Source organism: Porites lutea, chromosome 11 (genome assembly GCF_958299795.1).
Source record: "Porites lutea chromosome 11, jaPorLute2.1, whole genome shotgun sequence".
Taxonomy (NCBI): domain Eukaryota; kingdom Metazoa; phylum Cnidaria; class Anthozoa; order Scleractinia; family Poritidae; genus Porites; species Porites lutea.
This window is the reverse complement of record NC_133211.1, coordinates 1960087-1978183: the sequence shown is the minus strand read 5'-3', so window position 1 is coordinate 1978183 and position 18097 is coordinate 1960087. Positions and strand designations below refer to the sequence as shown.

Below are 18097 nucleotides of genomic sequence, written 5' to 3'. Positions count from 1 at the left end.
CAGTGGACATTAAAACGTCAATTAAGTCAGACCATTCAGCAATAACTCTCTCCATAAATGGTTTAGATGATCTTGAAAAAGGACCTAACTTCTGGAAATTTAATCCAAACCTAGTAAATGATTCGGCTTATTGTGAACTTCTAACCACTGAGTATGCCAATTGGCTGGAGGAATTCAAAGAAGTAACATGCCTTATGGGATTTGATTAAATACAAAATTAGACAGCAAACAATAAGATACAGCAAAACTAAAGCCCGCGAAAGAAGAGCGAAACTACAAAGCCTAGAGGAATATTTAAAGGAATGTGCGGAAAAATGTGATTCCGATCCAAATACAAAAAATCTGGAGGAACTCGAGTGTTTTCAGACGGAATATGATAGTATGTATGATTACATCACACAACGTGCGATCATTCGTTCTCGGGCAACTTTGTACGAACTCGGCGAGAGATATAACAAATATTTTTTGAATCTGGAAAACGAAAATAAAAAGAAAAGCACCGTGCGGAAAGTCTTTAACAGGAAAGGAAAGTTAACTACAGACCCTAAACAAATAATGAATGAGTCAGAAGTATTTTATTCTGACCTTTATATGATGGTAGTATATGTGTAGACATGGGGTCTTTTTCCTCATTTTTAAGTGGTCTCAATGAAATTCCCTCTTTAGTAGAGGAGAAGAAAAACGTTTGTGAAGCAAATTGGGATACGGAGAGTGTTACAATGCTTTGCAGACCTTCCAAAAGAATAAATCACCCGGAAACGACGGCTTAACCGTTGAATTTTACCTTGCTTTTTGACCCGTGTTCGGAAGTTTGTCGGTGCAAAGTCTAAATTATCCCTTTGAGTACGGAGAGCTTTCAAATTCACAGAAACAGGCTGTTATAACTTTAGTTGAAAAAAGAGGAAAAGACAAAAGGCAAATAAAGAATTGGCGTCCAATATCTCTTATTAATGTAGATGCAAAAATAGCGTCCAAGACCTTGGCCAGGCGGTTAGAAAATGTGCTACACGAAATAATTCACTTTGATCAGAGCGCCTTTGTCAAGGGGAGAACTATTTTTGATGCCATCAGAACAATTGACGATACAATTGAGCATACGATGAACAGAGATATATCGGGGATCTTAGTGGCCATAGATTTTGAGAAAGCTTTTGATTCCCTCAATTTTAATTTCCTTTTAAGAGTCTTACACGCATTTAACTTTGGGCCTTCTTTCATTAAGTGGGTAAGAGTCTTGTATAATAAGGTGTCCAGCTGTGTTATGAATAATGGCTTTACTTCAGGATCTTTCTCTCTAAGTAGAGGGGTAAGGCAGGGAGATCCTCTTTCTCCATATCTTTTCATATTAGCTTTGGAAATCTTAGCTATTAAGATAAGAAACGATAATAACATTCAAGGTACTAGAATAGAAAATTGTTAAACTCACTCTTTTTGCGGATGATATGACCTGCTTCATTAAAGACATTAGGTCTTACTCCATCCTATTCGAAACCTTGAGAGCTTTCGGAGCGTTTTCAGGGTTAAAAGTAAATAAGAATGAAACTGAAGCATTAGCGTTAGGAAATAGTGGATCTCTCTGGGAAGGGCATTTGGTCATGGATAATCTTTGTGACATCATCAAGATTCTAGGTGTTTATATGGTGGTGACGCTAAAAAATGAAGAACTGAACTTTTGGAAGACTCTGGAATCAATTAAGAAAACGATTAACTTATGGAAATGGCGAGGCCCATCTCTTATAGGCAGGATACAAATTGTTAAAACCTTTGCCATCCCTAAGCTTATGTTTAGAGCATTGGCTATTTCAATCTCTAAGGATATCGTGAAAGAAGCTGAATCGATCTTTTATCATTTTATCTGGATCGGAACGGAAAGGACAAAGTAAAGGGAAACGCAGTTATTTCAGAAGTTGAGAATGGTGGCCTGAACATGCTTGATACTGAATCCATGATTCGTACCAAGCGAGTGATATGCTTACAAAAATTTTTTAGAGGACTGTGAAAGTCCATGGAAAATGTTTTTAGGAGAGCTTCTGAGGCCTATTGGTGGGAAGTTTTTACTGCATTGTAATTTTGAGGTTTCTAAACTAAATATTTCTCTGCCAGCTTTCTATAGGCAATGTCTTGTTGTTGCATCGTCAGAATTAAACGCAAGAGAACCTAGTTCAGTACACGAAATTGTAAATCAAGTCATATGGAACCACAAGTTTCTATGTGTTGATAATAAATCTGTTTACCGAAGAGATATTGCGGATCCAGGCTTTTGTAAAGTCTGGGACTTATTTTCTGTTGATAATCTACAACTTAACCCTGAACAAAGTTTTTTCATTATGAGTGTAATTAATTCCGTGACAGCAACATGGCGTTTGTTAATTCGAACAGCTAATATTGCACCAGTGCTTTCTCCTCTGCCGAATACACCAGCTATTTTGATAAATGATATCTTCATTCCAATTCTTGACGCTTCTTTAAAGCACATCTATCGGTCTTTTTTGGCCAAAAAACAAACCACACCTACCGCTAAAGAGAAGCTATCTGCAAAGTATGATCATTTAACTGTTGACTGGAAAAGAGTTTACTTATTATCTTTCCGCACAACATTAGACACAAAACTTTGGGAATTTCAGTTCAAAATATTAAACCGTATCGTATTTACGAATGATAAACTATTTCGTTTTGGTATGGCTGAATCAGATAAATGTGTTTTCTGCCAAACTGAGGTCGAATCCATCGAGCATTTACTTTTTCCTGCAAAATATCCTCTGTTTTTTGGAGACACGTCTTGTCCTGGCTAAGAGACAACAATAGGCAGTTGTACAAACGCGCTTCTTAAAATACAGCATGAATTTCTCCAAGCTTTAGATAGCAACGATAACCGAGCAGTCAGGCTGTTTACGATGGATTTTTCAAAAGCCTTTGACAAAGTCAAGCACAACTTATTAATAGAGAAATTAACACAGAGCCCTTTAAACCCATACATTGTGAACTGGTTCGTCAGCTTCTTGTCTGACAGAAAACAAAGAGTGGTGTGTCATAATACTGTTTGTGATTGGAAGGTTGTCAACCGCGGTACTACTCAGGGAAGCGTCAGTATTTGTTTAACCTGTTCTTAAACGATCTTGCCGTCGCTCAGTACTGCCAGGATAGCGATCTTACTAAGTATGCAGTCGACACTTCTATTTTTGTGACTGTGCGTAAGAATAGTGTAGATGAATCACAAAAGGCACTGAATGCATTTTTGGAGTGGACAGAGGTTAATGGTATGAGCTGTAACACAACAGCAGAACAGAGTGACAGTTTCACTCTATTAGGTGTCACATTACAAAACGACTGTAAGTTTTCATCTCATGTTAAGGGAAAGCTTCGGGAAGCAAACAAGTGTTTGTACATTTTAAGATCACTAAGAAAAGATGAATACACGCAGGTAGAGATAGATCATCTCTTTAAGGCTATTGTTATACCAAAGATTACATTCGCACTTCCCGGAAATAGAGCCAGCCAGGTAGATTTAAACACCATACAATGCTTTTTAAAAAGGTGTAATAAGCGACGTTACACTTCTGAGTTAATTAATATATATGACCTTTTAGAGAAGTGTGAAGTTAACCATCCATTAAATGCCCTTTTGCCGCAAGTCAAAAAGTCATCCAAGAAGTTTTAACTTAAAAGATCACAAACAAGTCTATTACCACGGATTAATACAGAACGTTTTAAGAATTCCTATTTTAATAGAATAAGGTTTCAATACAACTTGGCAATTTAACAATATAGATATCCAATATTTTATCAGGTTTTATCAGAAACTCAAAAGGGGTTGAAACGTGTAACTCGCGTTCAATGCTTGTGAATATTCAATTTTACCATATTTGGAAACCTTAGTGACAGATATCCATTTTAAACAAATGGCTGCCGCGCGATCACCATGCAGATGTTTTAAGACAAGAGTTCTGCATTTCAAGGTTAAAAATACACCGTTAACAGACAAAAAATGGAAAGAGAAAGTTCAAAAGAATGCTCAGCTTACTTTTTGTAGAGGAAGGAAGCTTTTCATCAAGAAATCGTCCTTCGAGGAATTCAACCTTGTTTTCTTCACGACGGAGCGCATGGTCTGTTTTGAAATGCAACCAAGGTAGTGAAGTTTTTGCTGAATTTTCAGGTACATTTTGCACTCTATGGCCAAGACAATTACGTTTTTGAAAGGGAATTTATGTATTTTTAAATGTTTCATAGACGTTTTATAAATTTATCTCTTCGGCGCTAAAGAAAAATTACAAAATGTGCCCCGATTTGAGATGGATTTTGCGTTGAATTTTGCCATGTGCTCAGTCGATTTCACCTGCGTTAACGGATCCACGATCCAGATAGTGTTTCAGGAATTGCTTTAAAGGATTAACTTTTTTGCCATGTGCTCAGTCGATTTCACCTGCGTTAACGGATCCACGATCCAGATAGTGTTTCAGGAATTGCTTTAAAGGATTAACTTTTTGGATTTTGAATAAAAATTTTCAAGAAGCGGCTTCCCTGTCTATTTGTTTTGATTTTGTTCATTCGTGAAATTAGGGACTTTAAGATACAACGACGCGGACGTGACGAAAGCCGACCGGAAGTAAAAATACCCAAAATGACTACCACTGCGCATGATGGTGACGTAAACAAGCCGCGTCCTTGCTCAAGACGAACGCGCTGAAGACCATTTTGACGTTGTTGACAAACTGTAAGTATTTCAACCTATTTTGACTTATTTAAGACAGTGAATTGGCACTTTTTGTTTGTATATCGAAAGCTTAATTATCCCGGCTATATTCCTCATGTTTTTTTTTGTTGTTTCCTTTCAGGCTCAGTTGACTCTCGAACAGTAAACACAAGAAACATCAGTTGCCATGGCCTCGAATTCCAAACCGCAGTGAGTAGATTTTTGCATTCTTCGTTCAGTGAATTACGGCTAAAGAAACAAAACGATTTGTTGTATAAAAGCAATGTTGTTCCCGATTATTTCCTTCTTGTCGAAGATTTTCCCATCCTGGTTAAATTTATTCACAGATCTTGGTTACTCGCACTACGCTTCATTTTGCGGGAATTTAATTCACGCACTATTTCCCGCAGAAGTTGTGTGAGATTTTAAAGAAAGACAACAAAACAAATTAACAGTAACATTTAAACGACTATGTTTGCCAAATAAGTGCCTCTGACGGGAAAATGTTTGCTTTATTAAGCAGTTCCTACACTGAGAGTAGCGGGTTTATAACTTTACACACACTTGGCTTGGCCAGCCGACGTCCAAGACTTTGCGGCTGTAAACGATAGATTCAAATTATTTTCTAGAAGTGATTTCCGCATATAGTACAACATTCAAGGTTTGCTTTAATTTTCTTGTAGCTGTGCACGTATATTAAAAAAAATGTATATGTCGCTTATTTTTGTCGGCAGGATTATGAACTGGACGGAGGAACATGATGTGGTTTTTTGCCGAGAAATAATCTTTGTAAACCCATTCAGTGCAAAGAAGAAATCCGTTCAGCGAAGTGCCTTGTGGCAAAGAGTGGCGGATACCCTAAACAGCATTAAAGATCCTGTTTTTTGTGTGGATAAACGCTCAGTTCGAGACCATATCGGGGTTTTGGTGCAAAGATTTAAAAGAAAAGAGGCCAAGGAATTGAAGGAAAGTGGTATAAGCCCTACGAAAACTGAATTAGATGAAGCTATAGAACAAATTATTGCCATGGAAGAGTCTGCCGATGAGCAGCACGACCTGGAAGACGGCGAAAAGAGGGACAAGGTGGAAGGAGACAGGCTGAAAGCATAAGAGATGCGCAGAACTGCTATGGAGACATTAGGGAAAACACAGAAGAGAAAGTCCGAGGAGGGGCAGAGCAAAGCCAAAAAAAGCAGAAGAAGTGGTAGTGAAACGGTAGAGTTTCTTAAACTAAAGGCGGAGCAAGACATGGATATTAAGAAGCAAGAATTGGATTTGAGAAAACAGGAGCAAGAGAAGATGGCTATAGCCCAAAATCAGCAAACTTATATGTTCAACCAAATGTTAAAACAACAACAGGAACAGCATAAACAAATGCATGACATGCAATCCTTACTAATGCAGCAGCAGCAGCTACAAACCACAGCAATGATGAAGATTATTGAAACACTAGTTCCGAAATAAACAACTTCGGTTTTTTTTTAAATTCCTTGAGGTGCTTCAGGTCTCGGTTTACTTTGTTGTTATATAAACTTGAACTAAGTTGCCTGGACTTCAATCCGGCGAAAGACAATCAGAACTATAACCGTGTTAGATGTTTATTGACTGGAGTTTGGACTTGATTTCGACGTGTTTAGAAGGTTAAAAATTTACATTTTCCATGACTGGATTTAAATTGATGCTGACAGCCATAATAAAGCCAAGTTATTCGTTGTGTTTAATTTTATTTGACATTGATTTACTTTTCTTGGTATCTTCCCATATAAACGTAGAACAGTTTTTAGGTCTTATGTTGGGTGGTTACAAAACAGCATGATTAGGAAAAGTAATGCTCTAGAGAAGGTGGATCTAGGTCAAAAAACTGGGATGTTGAATTACCGTACAAGCATGTCAAAACATTTTGAAGGACTGCACAGACAATGTACATTTTGCCTACTTGGCTTAGCCCTATCTTTAAATTCCGTTTGAAATCAAGAAATTTGAAATAATTTAAAATATCAGAAAAAAGCCATTCAACGGAACAGCGAACTGCACTCATGGAACTGTTGTAAGCTTGCTGTTGGGGAGTCAGTACTCGCTGCCGGAAAGGTCCCTGGAGATGCATTCGAAGGGGATATGCTGGATCCCCGTATATACACATCGGTTGGCCAGTTGTTGAGACAGCATGCGCCCGGAGACTGTTGTAAAGGCCAGACTCTGCCAACATTGCTGCGTCATGCCTCCTACCTTCTGTTTAGACAAGATAAGAAACTTAAGTTAATAAAAAGAAAGCAGTGTTGATATGCTATCCATGCAGTTTACTTCTTTACTGACAGAGAGTGGTAAGAGAAAATGGGCCGGTGGGGGGTGAGGGTGAGGGTGGTCAATGGAAAAGCCCGTGAAATTCGAATTTGCTTTTCTCACAATTGTTTTAACCCTTCTTCTTATAATAAGCATAGTAATTGGGAGGAGACTTAATAAAGAGTAAGTAATGAAAGCAATTTTAGATCTTCCTGTAGTAGGTTTGTTTGTAGGGTAACTGAAGTGGAGGCTTGCAAGCTAAAATATTATTTTTAGTTTGTTAGCAGTGTGGCTTACCTACTGGACCATACAAGTGTGCAATTAACCCATTTGGTAGGACCAAGGACTGAAACTTTAATCCATGTACGCGTTTGTGATCGTTGTAGAGTATTTGCTGGTTTTCCCCAGGTCGAGTAATTGGGCGCACGGTTCCATCTACGAAACCAAAGCAATTGCTTAGTGGCGCACCTTTGTTGAAAACAACTTCCGCATACTTTTCGAGCTCCAGTGGATTTAAAATGGTTTGGTTCCACTGCGTGATTCTGTGGCTATGATGCGCATAAATCCAGTCTGTTACGGTGTTGCTTATCATACAAAGTTCTGGAACCGGTCGTCCAAAAATAGGTATCATGTCGGAGTATCGACAAGGAAAGGCATATCGCTTTAAAAGCATACAAAGCCCTTCTGTTCCTTCGCAAACCGTTCCCTGGTCGCATACGAAGAATTGTGGAATTTGAAGAACATCTTCTACCAGAGGAATGTGGTGCTTTTCAACCCTGAAGTTCGCCCTACACTCAGCTTCACTTTGGCTCTCCAGATTGAACGGCGGGTAGTTGTCGTAAGGGAAATCTAAGTTGCTTGAACTGTTTTCTTCGAAAAGTAAAGAAAATTCCTCATCCGTAATGATACCACAGGCATAGCTAGCAAGCAAAACTTCTCGGGTTTCTTTAAAAGTCGCCATTTGCACTAAAAACACTAATATAATTAGTATCTGTTACTTCGGAGAGAAAAACAAATTTGCTACTTTTCTTTTCTATCAATAAGTGGCCGCGTCGCTGAATCCCGCCATCTTAACTTATTTTTCCCGCCACAAACACGGCGTCCTCGACACAGGCCCCACGCGGCTACGGCGTCTTTGATGACGTCCGCGTTCTTGTATCTTAAAGTCCCTATTAGCTCAAAACACGATCGTGACCACATCCAAGTTGAATTTAAGCTTAACAGAATGAGTTAAATCCTTCTCACATTACTTACACGCATCACTTTTTGCGAAGATGTCAGGTTCAGGTTTTGGACACTTTTCGATACGCAGCTACTGAATTTTATTCGAAAATAGTCTTTACTGTTTATTCTAGACTAGTAATATAAGAATTGCAGTATAAGTTTACTGTGCAGAGGGTCAACGAGGCATCGTTTTTTGAAGTGACAACTTCAAGAAGTTGCGAGGACGTCAATGGGTTTCATAATGTTACGTTTGGCCCGGGTGGTAAGGCAATAATATCCTGCTCAGTAGTTCGGTAATATTCCTGGTTTCAACCTTTGAAAGCATTCTCGGCTTTCGGGAGTTTTTGCCCCCGTTTGTCGGCCATTTTTTTAAGCGGGCGCGGGAACGTAAAGTAAAATTACGTCACGTTGTTTACAAAGTTTGATTGGTCAGTTATCTCTTCTTCTCGTTCCAAATATGATACTTTTCAAAATGAATAATCACGAGCATCGGACAAAACAAACATATAAGAGTTACACGTTTCAACCCCTTATGAGTTTCTGGTTTTATATAATAATTGTAAATGATTTTCTGTGTGATTTTCATAATTTGTATACCTTTACTCTCTGTAACGTTTTTCATTTTATTTATTTATTTATTAATATTATTGTTGAGAATTTAAAAAAAGAGGATATAATCTTCGGTAAATTTGATGTCGTAGATGATTTCCTTCTAGTTAATCATATTTTATTGCTTGGGAATTACTAAATTTATTCGCAAAAATGTCAAAAGGGTATGCCCTCCCCTCAGGGGTTCATTGTTAGGACTAGGCGTGTTTACAACATTGAACTTTACATTGCCAGGAAAAGAGCCACATTAAGTAAACGTGTTAGTAAGTGGGAAAAGTTAATCAATATGTGATCTAATTTAACATTTGAATATTGTACACAAACATAAAGGCAAGTACTTTCTATCAACTTAGATAATGTCTGCTGTAATAGTTTTTTCTTTTTTTGTCTTTTTGTTTTGTTTGTTCGTTTGTTTTTCCTTTTTACTTTAAGTGTACTCTTTAAAATGAAAACTTCAAATAAAAATTAATAAATTACAAAAAAAAGCCAAAATCTAAGTCGTAAACCCTGAGAGTGTCTGCGGCGGCCACTCAGAGGAGTGTTCGTTAAGAGAGCTTCCACTGTATTTCTACCCATCTGTAGATGAAATGTCAGTCCATCATGGAGTTGTATTAAAACAGGATAAAGAGTAAAACACTTAATCCACCATAATATTCAAGGATGAGACGAAAAGACATGAATGACATCCTAACGATACTTTTGTAAGCAATCTTGGTGATCTGACTACTTTTATTAACAGTTTATTATTATTTAGTTAATTACCTTGCCTCCTCCCTACACCCCTAAATTACACTATATAGAAATAGAGAAAACAAAATCTAAAAATTTATCTGTGTTAAAATATGGTGTAGAAAGGTAGGGCTAATTGCTTACTATCCCCCCTTTTTAATCAAATATAAACATTCTAATAATTAATTTTTTGAAGCATTAAGTGAAATTAGTTGACATTCTCGATATCATGTTTTCTTCACCTCTTTGGCTGTATGTGAAGTTAGCGCAAAAGCAAATTGATTATGAGATTTGGCAAGGGCTGTTTTTTATCATCAAAGAAAACCGTAACACGACTTTTCTGAGGTTTTTCGTTTGCCAATATTTCCATGAAAACTCCACTATTGAAGAATCACTAACGTGGCTACTAAACACATCTGAGTTTCTCACATATGAAAAAAAAATCCCAGGGTTTTAACTGTGAAGTAGAACGCACCCACTTGAGTTAACGAACACTTTGATGATTACAGGGCTGTTTGAATCTATTAATTATGATGATCCGCTATCATGTAAAAAAGAGCCGTTGGCAGACGAATGGAGAAGAAGCCTTTTATGACGGCTGATTTTCTGCGGATATTTTTTGAACCTCTTTGACTGTCGTTCTGTGTTTGCATATTTGCTTTTTCTCTTTACTGCGCTTTTCACAAACATGCGAATTCTGAAATTCAAAAGCCAACCGACGATTACGTTTTTCGCTACCGTCAATCATCTTAACGGACCCCATAGGAAACAAAACTTTACTTTAACGGGTTCAAAAGGTCAAGGTTTGGGATTCGTGATTGGTGGATTTCGATTCGTTTTGTGTGTTTCTGTGTTTCAAGGTTCGTTGCTTGTGATGGTAATTATGATTGACGGCAGCGAAAAACGCAATTGTGAACGCGGCTTTTGAACTTTAGAGTTCGCATGTTTGTGAAAGCGCAGTAATGAATGCGTAACGAAAGCACGATCATCACTTTCACGTATACAGTCAAATCCTCCTTTACGGACACCCGCTTAATACGGACACCTCATTATTACGGACAGTTTGCTTTGTCCCTTGGGAAAGGAAAGCCCTTATATGGACACTTTCTATGACCCCCTCAATGTCCGTGACTGGTATGACTGTACAGTTAAAAATGTTGTTGAATGCTAAATTCACAACATCAGCCTGATTGAAATCAATAATTTTAAGAAATCTCCGATTACTTTCTACTTTTACTGTTGCTTTTGTTAAGAAGCTCTGCCGATGGAGTTTAACTAGGAACGTTCTACTCTGTCAGTCAACCCTGAATATTGGTTAATTTTAAAACAGAACACAAGGATTTTAGGATTGATTTTAAATTAAAGACCACTTTGATGATTCTGGCACTGAATGTGTTCAGATAATCTTTCGGTAACACGACCTTTCTGAGTTCTTTCTTTCCTTTGCTAATATTTCTATGAAAACCTGATGCTCTTAGCTTCCTTAAATTATTTCAAAAGTGGCGACGATGGTTTCCTCTTTCCACCCTCAAGTGTGTCTAATGTGGCTCAGTGCTGAGCAAATCTGTGCTGCTCCCATATGAAAAAGAAAATTACTTTGAATACTTATGGTTATGACTGTAGCTATTTGTTTATAAATTTTCCCTTTTTTGAGTTGCTAGGGAAGTCTTACTGCTTCATCATGAAGCGGAAACATGCACCAATATCAATTGTTGAAACAGAACGCACCTTAGCTAACGATCACTTTGATGATTTATACGGCTGCCTTGAAACTACCAATGTGCCATCGTGTTTTTAATGATTTGTTCGGAGGAGGTAGCTTTTATGATGGTCTGAGGCAGAGGCTGAAATTCTTCGAACATTTTTTGCGGACAGACGTTGTGTTGGCATCTTTAGTATCTTTGTATTTGCCCTTTAATAAATGTGTAACGCTGGCAAGATTAGCACTTTCACATAGACAGACAAAAATGTTGTAGAATACTAAAATTCAAAAAATCAGTCTGATTTAAATCAATGAATTAAGTGATCTCTATTACTGTTATTTGTGTTAACAAGTTTTGTCGATTGAGTTCCTAGGAAAGTTCTACTGACTCTCAGTCAACCAATATCAATTCATTCTGACATAGAAAGCCCACGTCACTTTGATCATTTCGGGACTCATGTTTTGAATCTAGTAATTTATTCAGTTGATAATCCTAAAATTTCACTTTCGGTGGGAGGGTACATATAGCTAGATATATCGAAACCTGGTAGTAGAATGTAGGCTTTAGTAGAGCTTTATAATTGACCAGTAGACGCAAACTGAAAATTTTCCGCCTTTGCTTTTAAAATTTGTTCGCATCATAACTTACTCGACACGAGTAGCACCTACTCACCAGGGAAAAGAAATGCCGAATTCAATCCAGTTTCTGTATTCAAAAAACCTGAAAAGATTATCGGTTATAACTGAATTGTTTATTTAAAAACTTTGCCTGTTTAGTTCAGCTAGGGTAGTTTTACTGTCTCGCCCTGAAGCGGAAACTGCCTCCACTTCAGAAGAGTAAATAAAAAAAGTTTTAAAAATTGCGGGAATAACTAAGGGCAAAAACATCTAGGTTGGCCGGTTATAAGAAAATAAAAACAGAGATTTAACGATGTTTTAAAATAAAATGGCGCTCTTAATTATTTTCAACTTTGCCTAGAATGATTAGTGATGTAGGCTAAATTTTAATGGTGCGCAAGTATCAACACACCACAATAGATTTTCCCATATTGACGAGATCAACTATTTCTTCATTACTTTTTGAGTCAAGTGAAGTGCTATCTGTTTGTAGGCAAAGAATACTTAGTATACTCTTCCTCAGTTAAAAGATCCTGGGTATTGGTCTGGCCAACCAGGCTTTACGCAGTTACAGCCCTCAACTGAAAACAAGCCGCTTATTATAAATAGGTTTGTAAGACACACTTATTTTTTCTACCGTTATCTGAGTTAGACTTTGTTTAAATAACTTAACACCTACCTTCTTTCTAGCAAAATGACAAGCGAACTCTGAAGCAAAAGATATTAAGTATTAACTTTTTACTCTTCCGTCAATCAAAATTAGAACGACTAATAAGACCAACCAATATGAAACAATGGATTGAAATCTACGAGTCATGTATCAATGTTCTGTCAATCATTGTAGCGGTTCTTTTAGAGCTTATGAATCTCTTTTGACTACCTTGTTAAGTAAGACCTTAAACCTACAAGTTTTTAATTGACTACTGCCAAAAAGCTTTCCTTCTCTCATTTGGTTTTGTTTTTTTAAAAAGTGTATGAAAAGTAAGAAAACCGTAAGCTCAAATCTTCTTATGGAGGAACTGATAAATGGCGTAATGCAAAGCGTGGTATGCAGTTAGGTCCATTATGGGTCATAGGTTCCATAGCCTGAGGCCTCTGGAGCCATTCAGCTGCGCTTTTATCACGAACTCCCAAGAATGAAGGTCATACTGACGGATAATGCTATTAGAAAGGTGTTTTAATTTCCTTTGGCCTGCAAAAAACTTGGAATAAATCTTTTGAAAGGGATATGTTCGGTTGAGCTGGATTTTTTCACGGTTCCCTCATCTCTGTCAAAGAACTTTTTGTGACAGAAGTCATATACAGCACTACACAGTGCATAAGAGAAAATAAAATGTAAATATGGGAACTAAAACTTTTAACTTTTTGTCTAGTTCCAATTAAGACACCATTTGGTCTTCAAAAATATTGAAAAGAATACTTAATACTTTTAATTGCTTTAAACTGAAGTGTTTGTTTAACTTTTTCTGTTGAGTTACTAGGGAAGTTTTACTGTTTCAGCAAAGCGGAAAGCAACTATATCAACTCAGTTCAACTGAAGCAGAACCCAGCGTTTAAGTCCACGACGATTTTCAATCAATGATTCCAGGGTTTTTTAAATTAATCATTTTCAGGATTTGTACCTTTGAATTCTCCTTTTGAATGCGGTCAGAGTACAAGGTGTCTGCTTTACCTTTAGGCCTAGCTCAGCTTTCACCATCGGTTTTGTGCTGCTCGGAGACAAAACGTAGAAGTAGAGCCTTCATGGATGTATTTTTAATGGTATTTAATAGTGTTAACTATTAAAAGTTGTTTGGTTGTATCGTTAACAACTCGGCACGATAAGGAGTAAAACAAAAGTTGTAGAATGTTAGGGATTAAATTTTTAATTCTTACACTAATAAATACAGTCGACTCCCGATAACTCGAACCCTCGCTAACTCGAAGCTCGTGCTAACTCGAACCAAATCGATTTCCCCTCGATTTCCGTCATACACAGGGGCGGATCTAGGGGGACCCCCCCCCCTTGAGATGACCTGCGGTTTTCTAATACAACTGGTATTCTGCCAAAAAAAAAAGTGGTTTCTTGGTGTTGAAGTAGAGCAAGAGACGAGTGCACCCCCTCCTAAAAAAAATCCTGGATCCGCCCCTGATACATTCACTGTAATTTTACCCTCGGTAACTCGAACCCTAGATAACTCGTACTCCGGCTAACTCGAACCAATTTTCGTTTCCCTTCAGGTCATTTTCTATATAATTTTACCCTCGATAACTCGAACCATGTTTTGACCCCTTAAAAAGTCGGGAAAAAAGCCGTCTACTGGCGTCCGAAACATTGAATTTTGGATTTCCTATTATCGTGTTGTAGGGGTAAAGTTTACTAATGGAGGCTGATGTTGATTGTCAGGGGCTAACGTGAAGCAGCTTTACTTCTCAAAACAGTAAAACGCATGCTCAGTATTTAGGCTATGTTTTGTTACGTTACGTTCTGATTTATAATCTAGAAGTATCTTTTAATTTTCACGTGACTTATCTCCTATTAAATGTGATTAAAACGTTCACTGTGCAGTAAAAACTGTTTTTTACCTTAGTTTCGGCTATTTTGTTCGAGCTCTCGATAACTGGAACTCCCGATAACTCGAACTTTTTTCGATTTCCCTTGAAGGTTCGTGTTATCGGGAGTCGACTGTATAAAATAATTTTCGGTGTTAACTGAGCCGTTTTAGGGTCATAGACATTGCCTGTGAAGTTGCTAAGGAAGTTTTTAATTACTCTCTCACTGAGGCGGCAAAGTCAAAGTTTTTTAAAAAAAACTTGAAGCGACCGACTTGTGGCGAAGACATCTTAGATCGGTTGTTAAAACAGAGCTCAGCCGGTGTCTGACAAGTCGCATTTTAAGAGAAAACGTTGATTAATTCTTATCTGTAACTACCAACCAGGTCACCCCAAAGAAACGTCACGATCGTTTATTATACTTTCAATCTAAAAATAACTTTCAAGAATTGCTTTAATTTGAAACACGACAATAGACTCCGTGCCTTTACTTGGTACTGACGCTTATAGTTTGCAAGAGGCAAAATGTGTCCCTCCACAGAATTTTGATGCTAAAGCACGCTAACGACACGCTTGCATGACTCGCTTAGCGCGCCTTAGTTCATGGATATGATGGGCATATTAAATTGCTACAACAAAGCAGGCTGCACTTGGCTTTGTTTTAGTAAACAGCACTTAGCAAACCTTTTGTTTCTTTTAGCACGCTATATGTCAGGGTAAGTGGCGTTTTATAGCAAAATTAGCGTGCAATTTAAGTATTAGGGCCTGTTTACATGAAGGTGGGGGACCCCAGGTACGTGAGGTAACATGTGGCGGGTTACCCCACCTAACATGTAAACGTGATAACATTAAAATGAGAGATTGTATGGACAGGCGAGTTACCCCACCTAAGCGGGTTACCTCACCTACCTGTGGTCTCCCACCTCCATGTTAAGAGGCCCTTAGACACGCAAAACACGCTAGATTACTTACCACAGCAAAGGATTACAAAAATGAAATGGCTTGTGTGTTCAGCGGAATGAATCGCATTTGATAACTACAGTAGTCGATAAAACTTAAGCAAACCATTTTGTTTCCATAAAAAAATATCTGTATAAAGGCACAGAGATTTGTCTCATGGAATTTGAGAACTGACCGTATAAATCATCCCTTATTAAACAAAAACGCGAACACTAATACCTTAACATTTCGTTTCGTGTATACATTCAGCCATTGAAATTTATTGATCGCTTCAAGAACGCTGTTCCGTAAGCCAGAATAACTCGATTAACCGATATAACATTTAAAAGGTCATTTACCATTTCTGTAAGATTGTTACTGTCAAGATCTGCATTCAGTCATAAACAATGAGCCATAAATAACATACAAGTGTCTGTAAAGCGGGGTTTATGATTAACTGGTGCCTGTATCAGGCAGATTGATTTTAGCGAAAAAAAAAGGTTTTCTTTGGGACAGACGAAATTGTCCGTTATGTACGTTATATATTAAGCGGGTGTCAGTAGAGTGGGTTCCAATGTACCCGAAACCTGCAAAAGGTACCATTTTAGGGCGGAGCCTCCCTGTATAGGGCATTATAGGAAGTACCTCTTCCGGGGTGTAACATCACGCTACTTGCAATCTGGAGACCAACTAGAGCCAATATCCACTGACAGTACTTGTATTGGTTGGGTTTCTTTCCTGTACATGAATATGTTTAAGATGCTTGAGCTGTGATACCCATGAATAGTACCTGTCAAAATACATGCGCCTATATGTTTTTTTTCTCATTATTGCAAGAGCCTTGTCTTATTCACTATTCCGGTCTTCGCTTTGGTTTGTAGATTTTGGTTTTTGCTTTGTATACATCCTGTTTGTGGCCAGCTACATTGTTCAATAGTATTTTGTGTTTTTACAATGGAAGTGGTTGGAATCAGTGTTGAGGTGCGAAAGTTTGTTTTCTTGTAAAGCGACCCTGACATAAGTGGATTTACATGTATAGAGATGTAGATATGTTGGCAAGGTTCAGTTTTTATTTTATTTTCTTATGACACGGCAATGTATGATGATGACTTAATTAAGTCAAAAGAAAATACAATTTGAAACAAGAGTAAAATTTAACGACAACATCAAAATCCATTTTGTGAACGCTGGCTCATAACTTGCTTCTGCTACCGCTGGCTGGCAAACACCGAATTCCGTTTCACACTGGCTGGGATTGCGGAATTTTTTTTTACCTTGCTGGCTGGCAAAAAACCGTCAAACATGATTGCTGGCTGGGATTTTAATTTTCTGAAAGTCTTGCTGGCTAGCAGTGAAGAGCGGGTATTTTTTTCCCAGGAAAGTTAAATATTAACATAGGTTGACGTAAAAGTACTCTGCTAGCGTTAACGACATTGTATAATCAATTTTGCGAAAAAAGTTCTTTGGGTACTCCTGATACTCCACAAAAGAATGGACATCACGTGGATATTAAAGCAATATTTGAACTAATATTTGAACTAATATGTGTACTAATATTTTGAAACGTAAGTCTTACATTTCTTAGAAAGGCATCCAGGTTGTATACCTTCCAGGGACACCCAACGATGGTTTCCTCCTAAATGTATTAAAAACACTTTTTAGGCTACCCAGGGTACTTTCAGATCTCTAGAAATGTATTCTAAGCGGCGCTATAAAATTTGTTTCTGTTTGGTCGTCCAAGGGCAACTTGAGTGTTTTCGAAACTACAAGGGCCTCCTATTATTTTCCACGAAATTTTAGATGCAATTTTAAGTTTTACGAAAGTGAGAATTTTTTTGATTCCTCTCTTAATCGCACTTGTGAATCCGAGTTACGTTTCCTTTTTCTACGAAAAATAGGCTGACTTGGGTACTGAAATGCGAAAAATTAAACTTTAGAAAATCGTAGGGAATTTATAAGATATGTTACGAAAATTGAAAATGAATGAAACGGTCATCTAGAAATTTTTAGCCTTCCTCAAGCTATAGAAAATTCTAGGCAATTTTTGCTTCTCCGAACAGACATTTTACAGAAAACAGTCGTTGGGTGCCCCTGACCTTCTAAAGCTTATGTGCAATATCCAGCCAGCCCATAGAATTTCTAAACATTCTCTCAGGATACCTCTTCAAACTCTGCCACAATAATGGAAGCACCTGTTTAACCAATGACCATTAAACCTCCTCAGACACTGTATAGGACCAGCACTTATTACTGGTATTTTATGTAAGTAACGTGAATCAATCCAGCATGAGTAAGGAAATTAAACATGTGACCACTCAGTGAGTGTACACTTAGAAACAGTGATTCAGCCCAATAATATTTTGGACTGATTTTTGACTGTCAGTCTAGTAATGGCCTTACTGTCTTTGAAACTTTCCTATCCCAAGGCATAATAAGCCTCATTTTCTTTAAAAACGGACTTTTTGGCGCAGACTGTAATTTATATTTCCCCGATAGAGACCCTGCCGAAGAGACTGCAAAGTTTGGGCGAGAAATAACACACAACGCTTAAAGCGCGATTTATCGCCAACATTCTTTCTTTGTCGGGTACTGGAAATTTGAAACGCCTCATTACTGTTTGATGATGTATATACACAGCCCATAGAACTGACAGAATCGAATGCGAGTGTTGATGCTTTCGCAAGGAACCTGAGCTCGACGTATCTCGTCCCCTGTGGTCTCTCACGAAAGACTCACGAATATCAACAACAATATGTCGTTTTCATATCGTGTTC

The 18097-nt window shown here is 37.8% G+C and overlaps 1 protein-coding gene and 1 pseudogene across 1 annotated transcript; one reads left to right on the top strand and one right to left on the bottom strand.

The window, feature by feature from the left end:
• The first annotated feature begins 4810 nt into the window (after positions 1–4810).
• On the top strand, positions 4811–6154 carry LOC140953130 (uncharacterized; annotated as a pseudogene).
• Positions 6155–6451: 297 nt separating this feature from the next.
• Positions 6452–7931, bottom strand: LOC140953129 (uncharacterized). The gene is made up of 2 exons (XM_073402632.1): positions 7268–7931; positions 6452–6919 (listed from the first exon to the last, which is right to left on the bottom strand). Exons 1-2 carry the CDS (start codon positions 7929–7931, stop codon positions 6507–6509), a joined length of 1077 nt encoding a protein of 358 aa, XP_073258733.1. The 3' UTR covers positions 6452–6506.
• Between the last annotated feature and the right edge of the window lie 10166 nt (positions 7932–18097).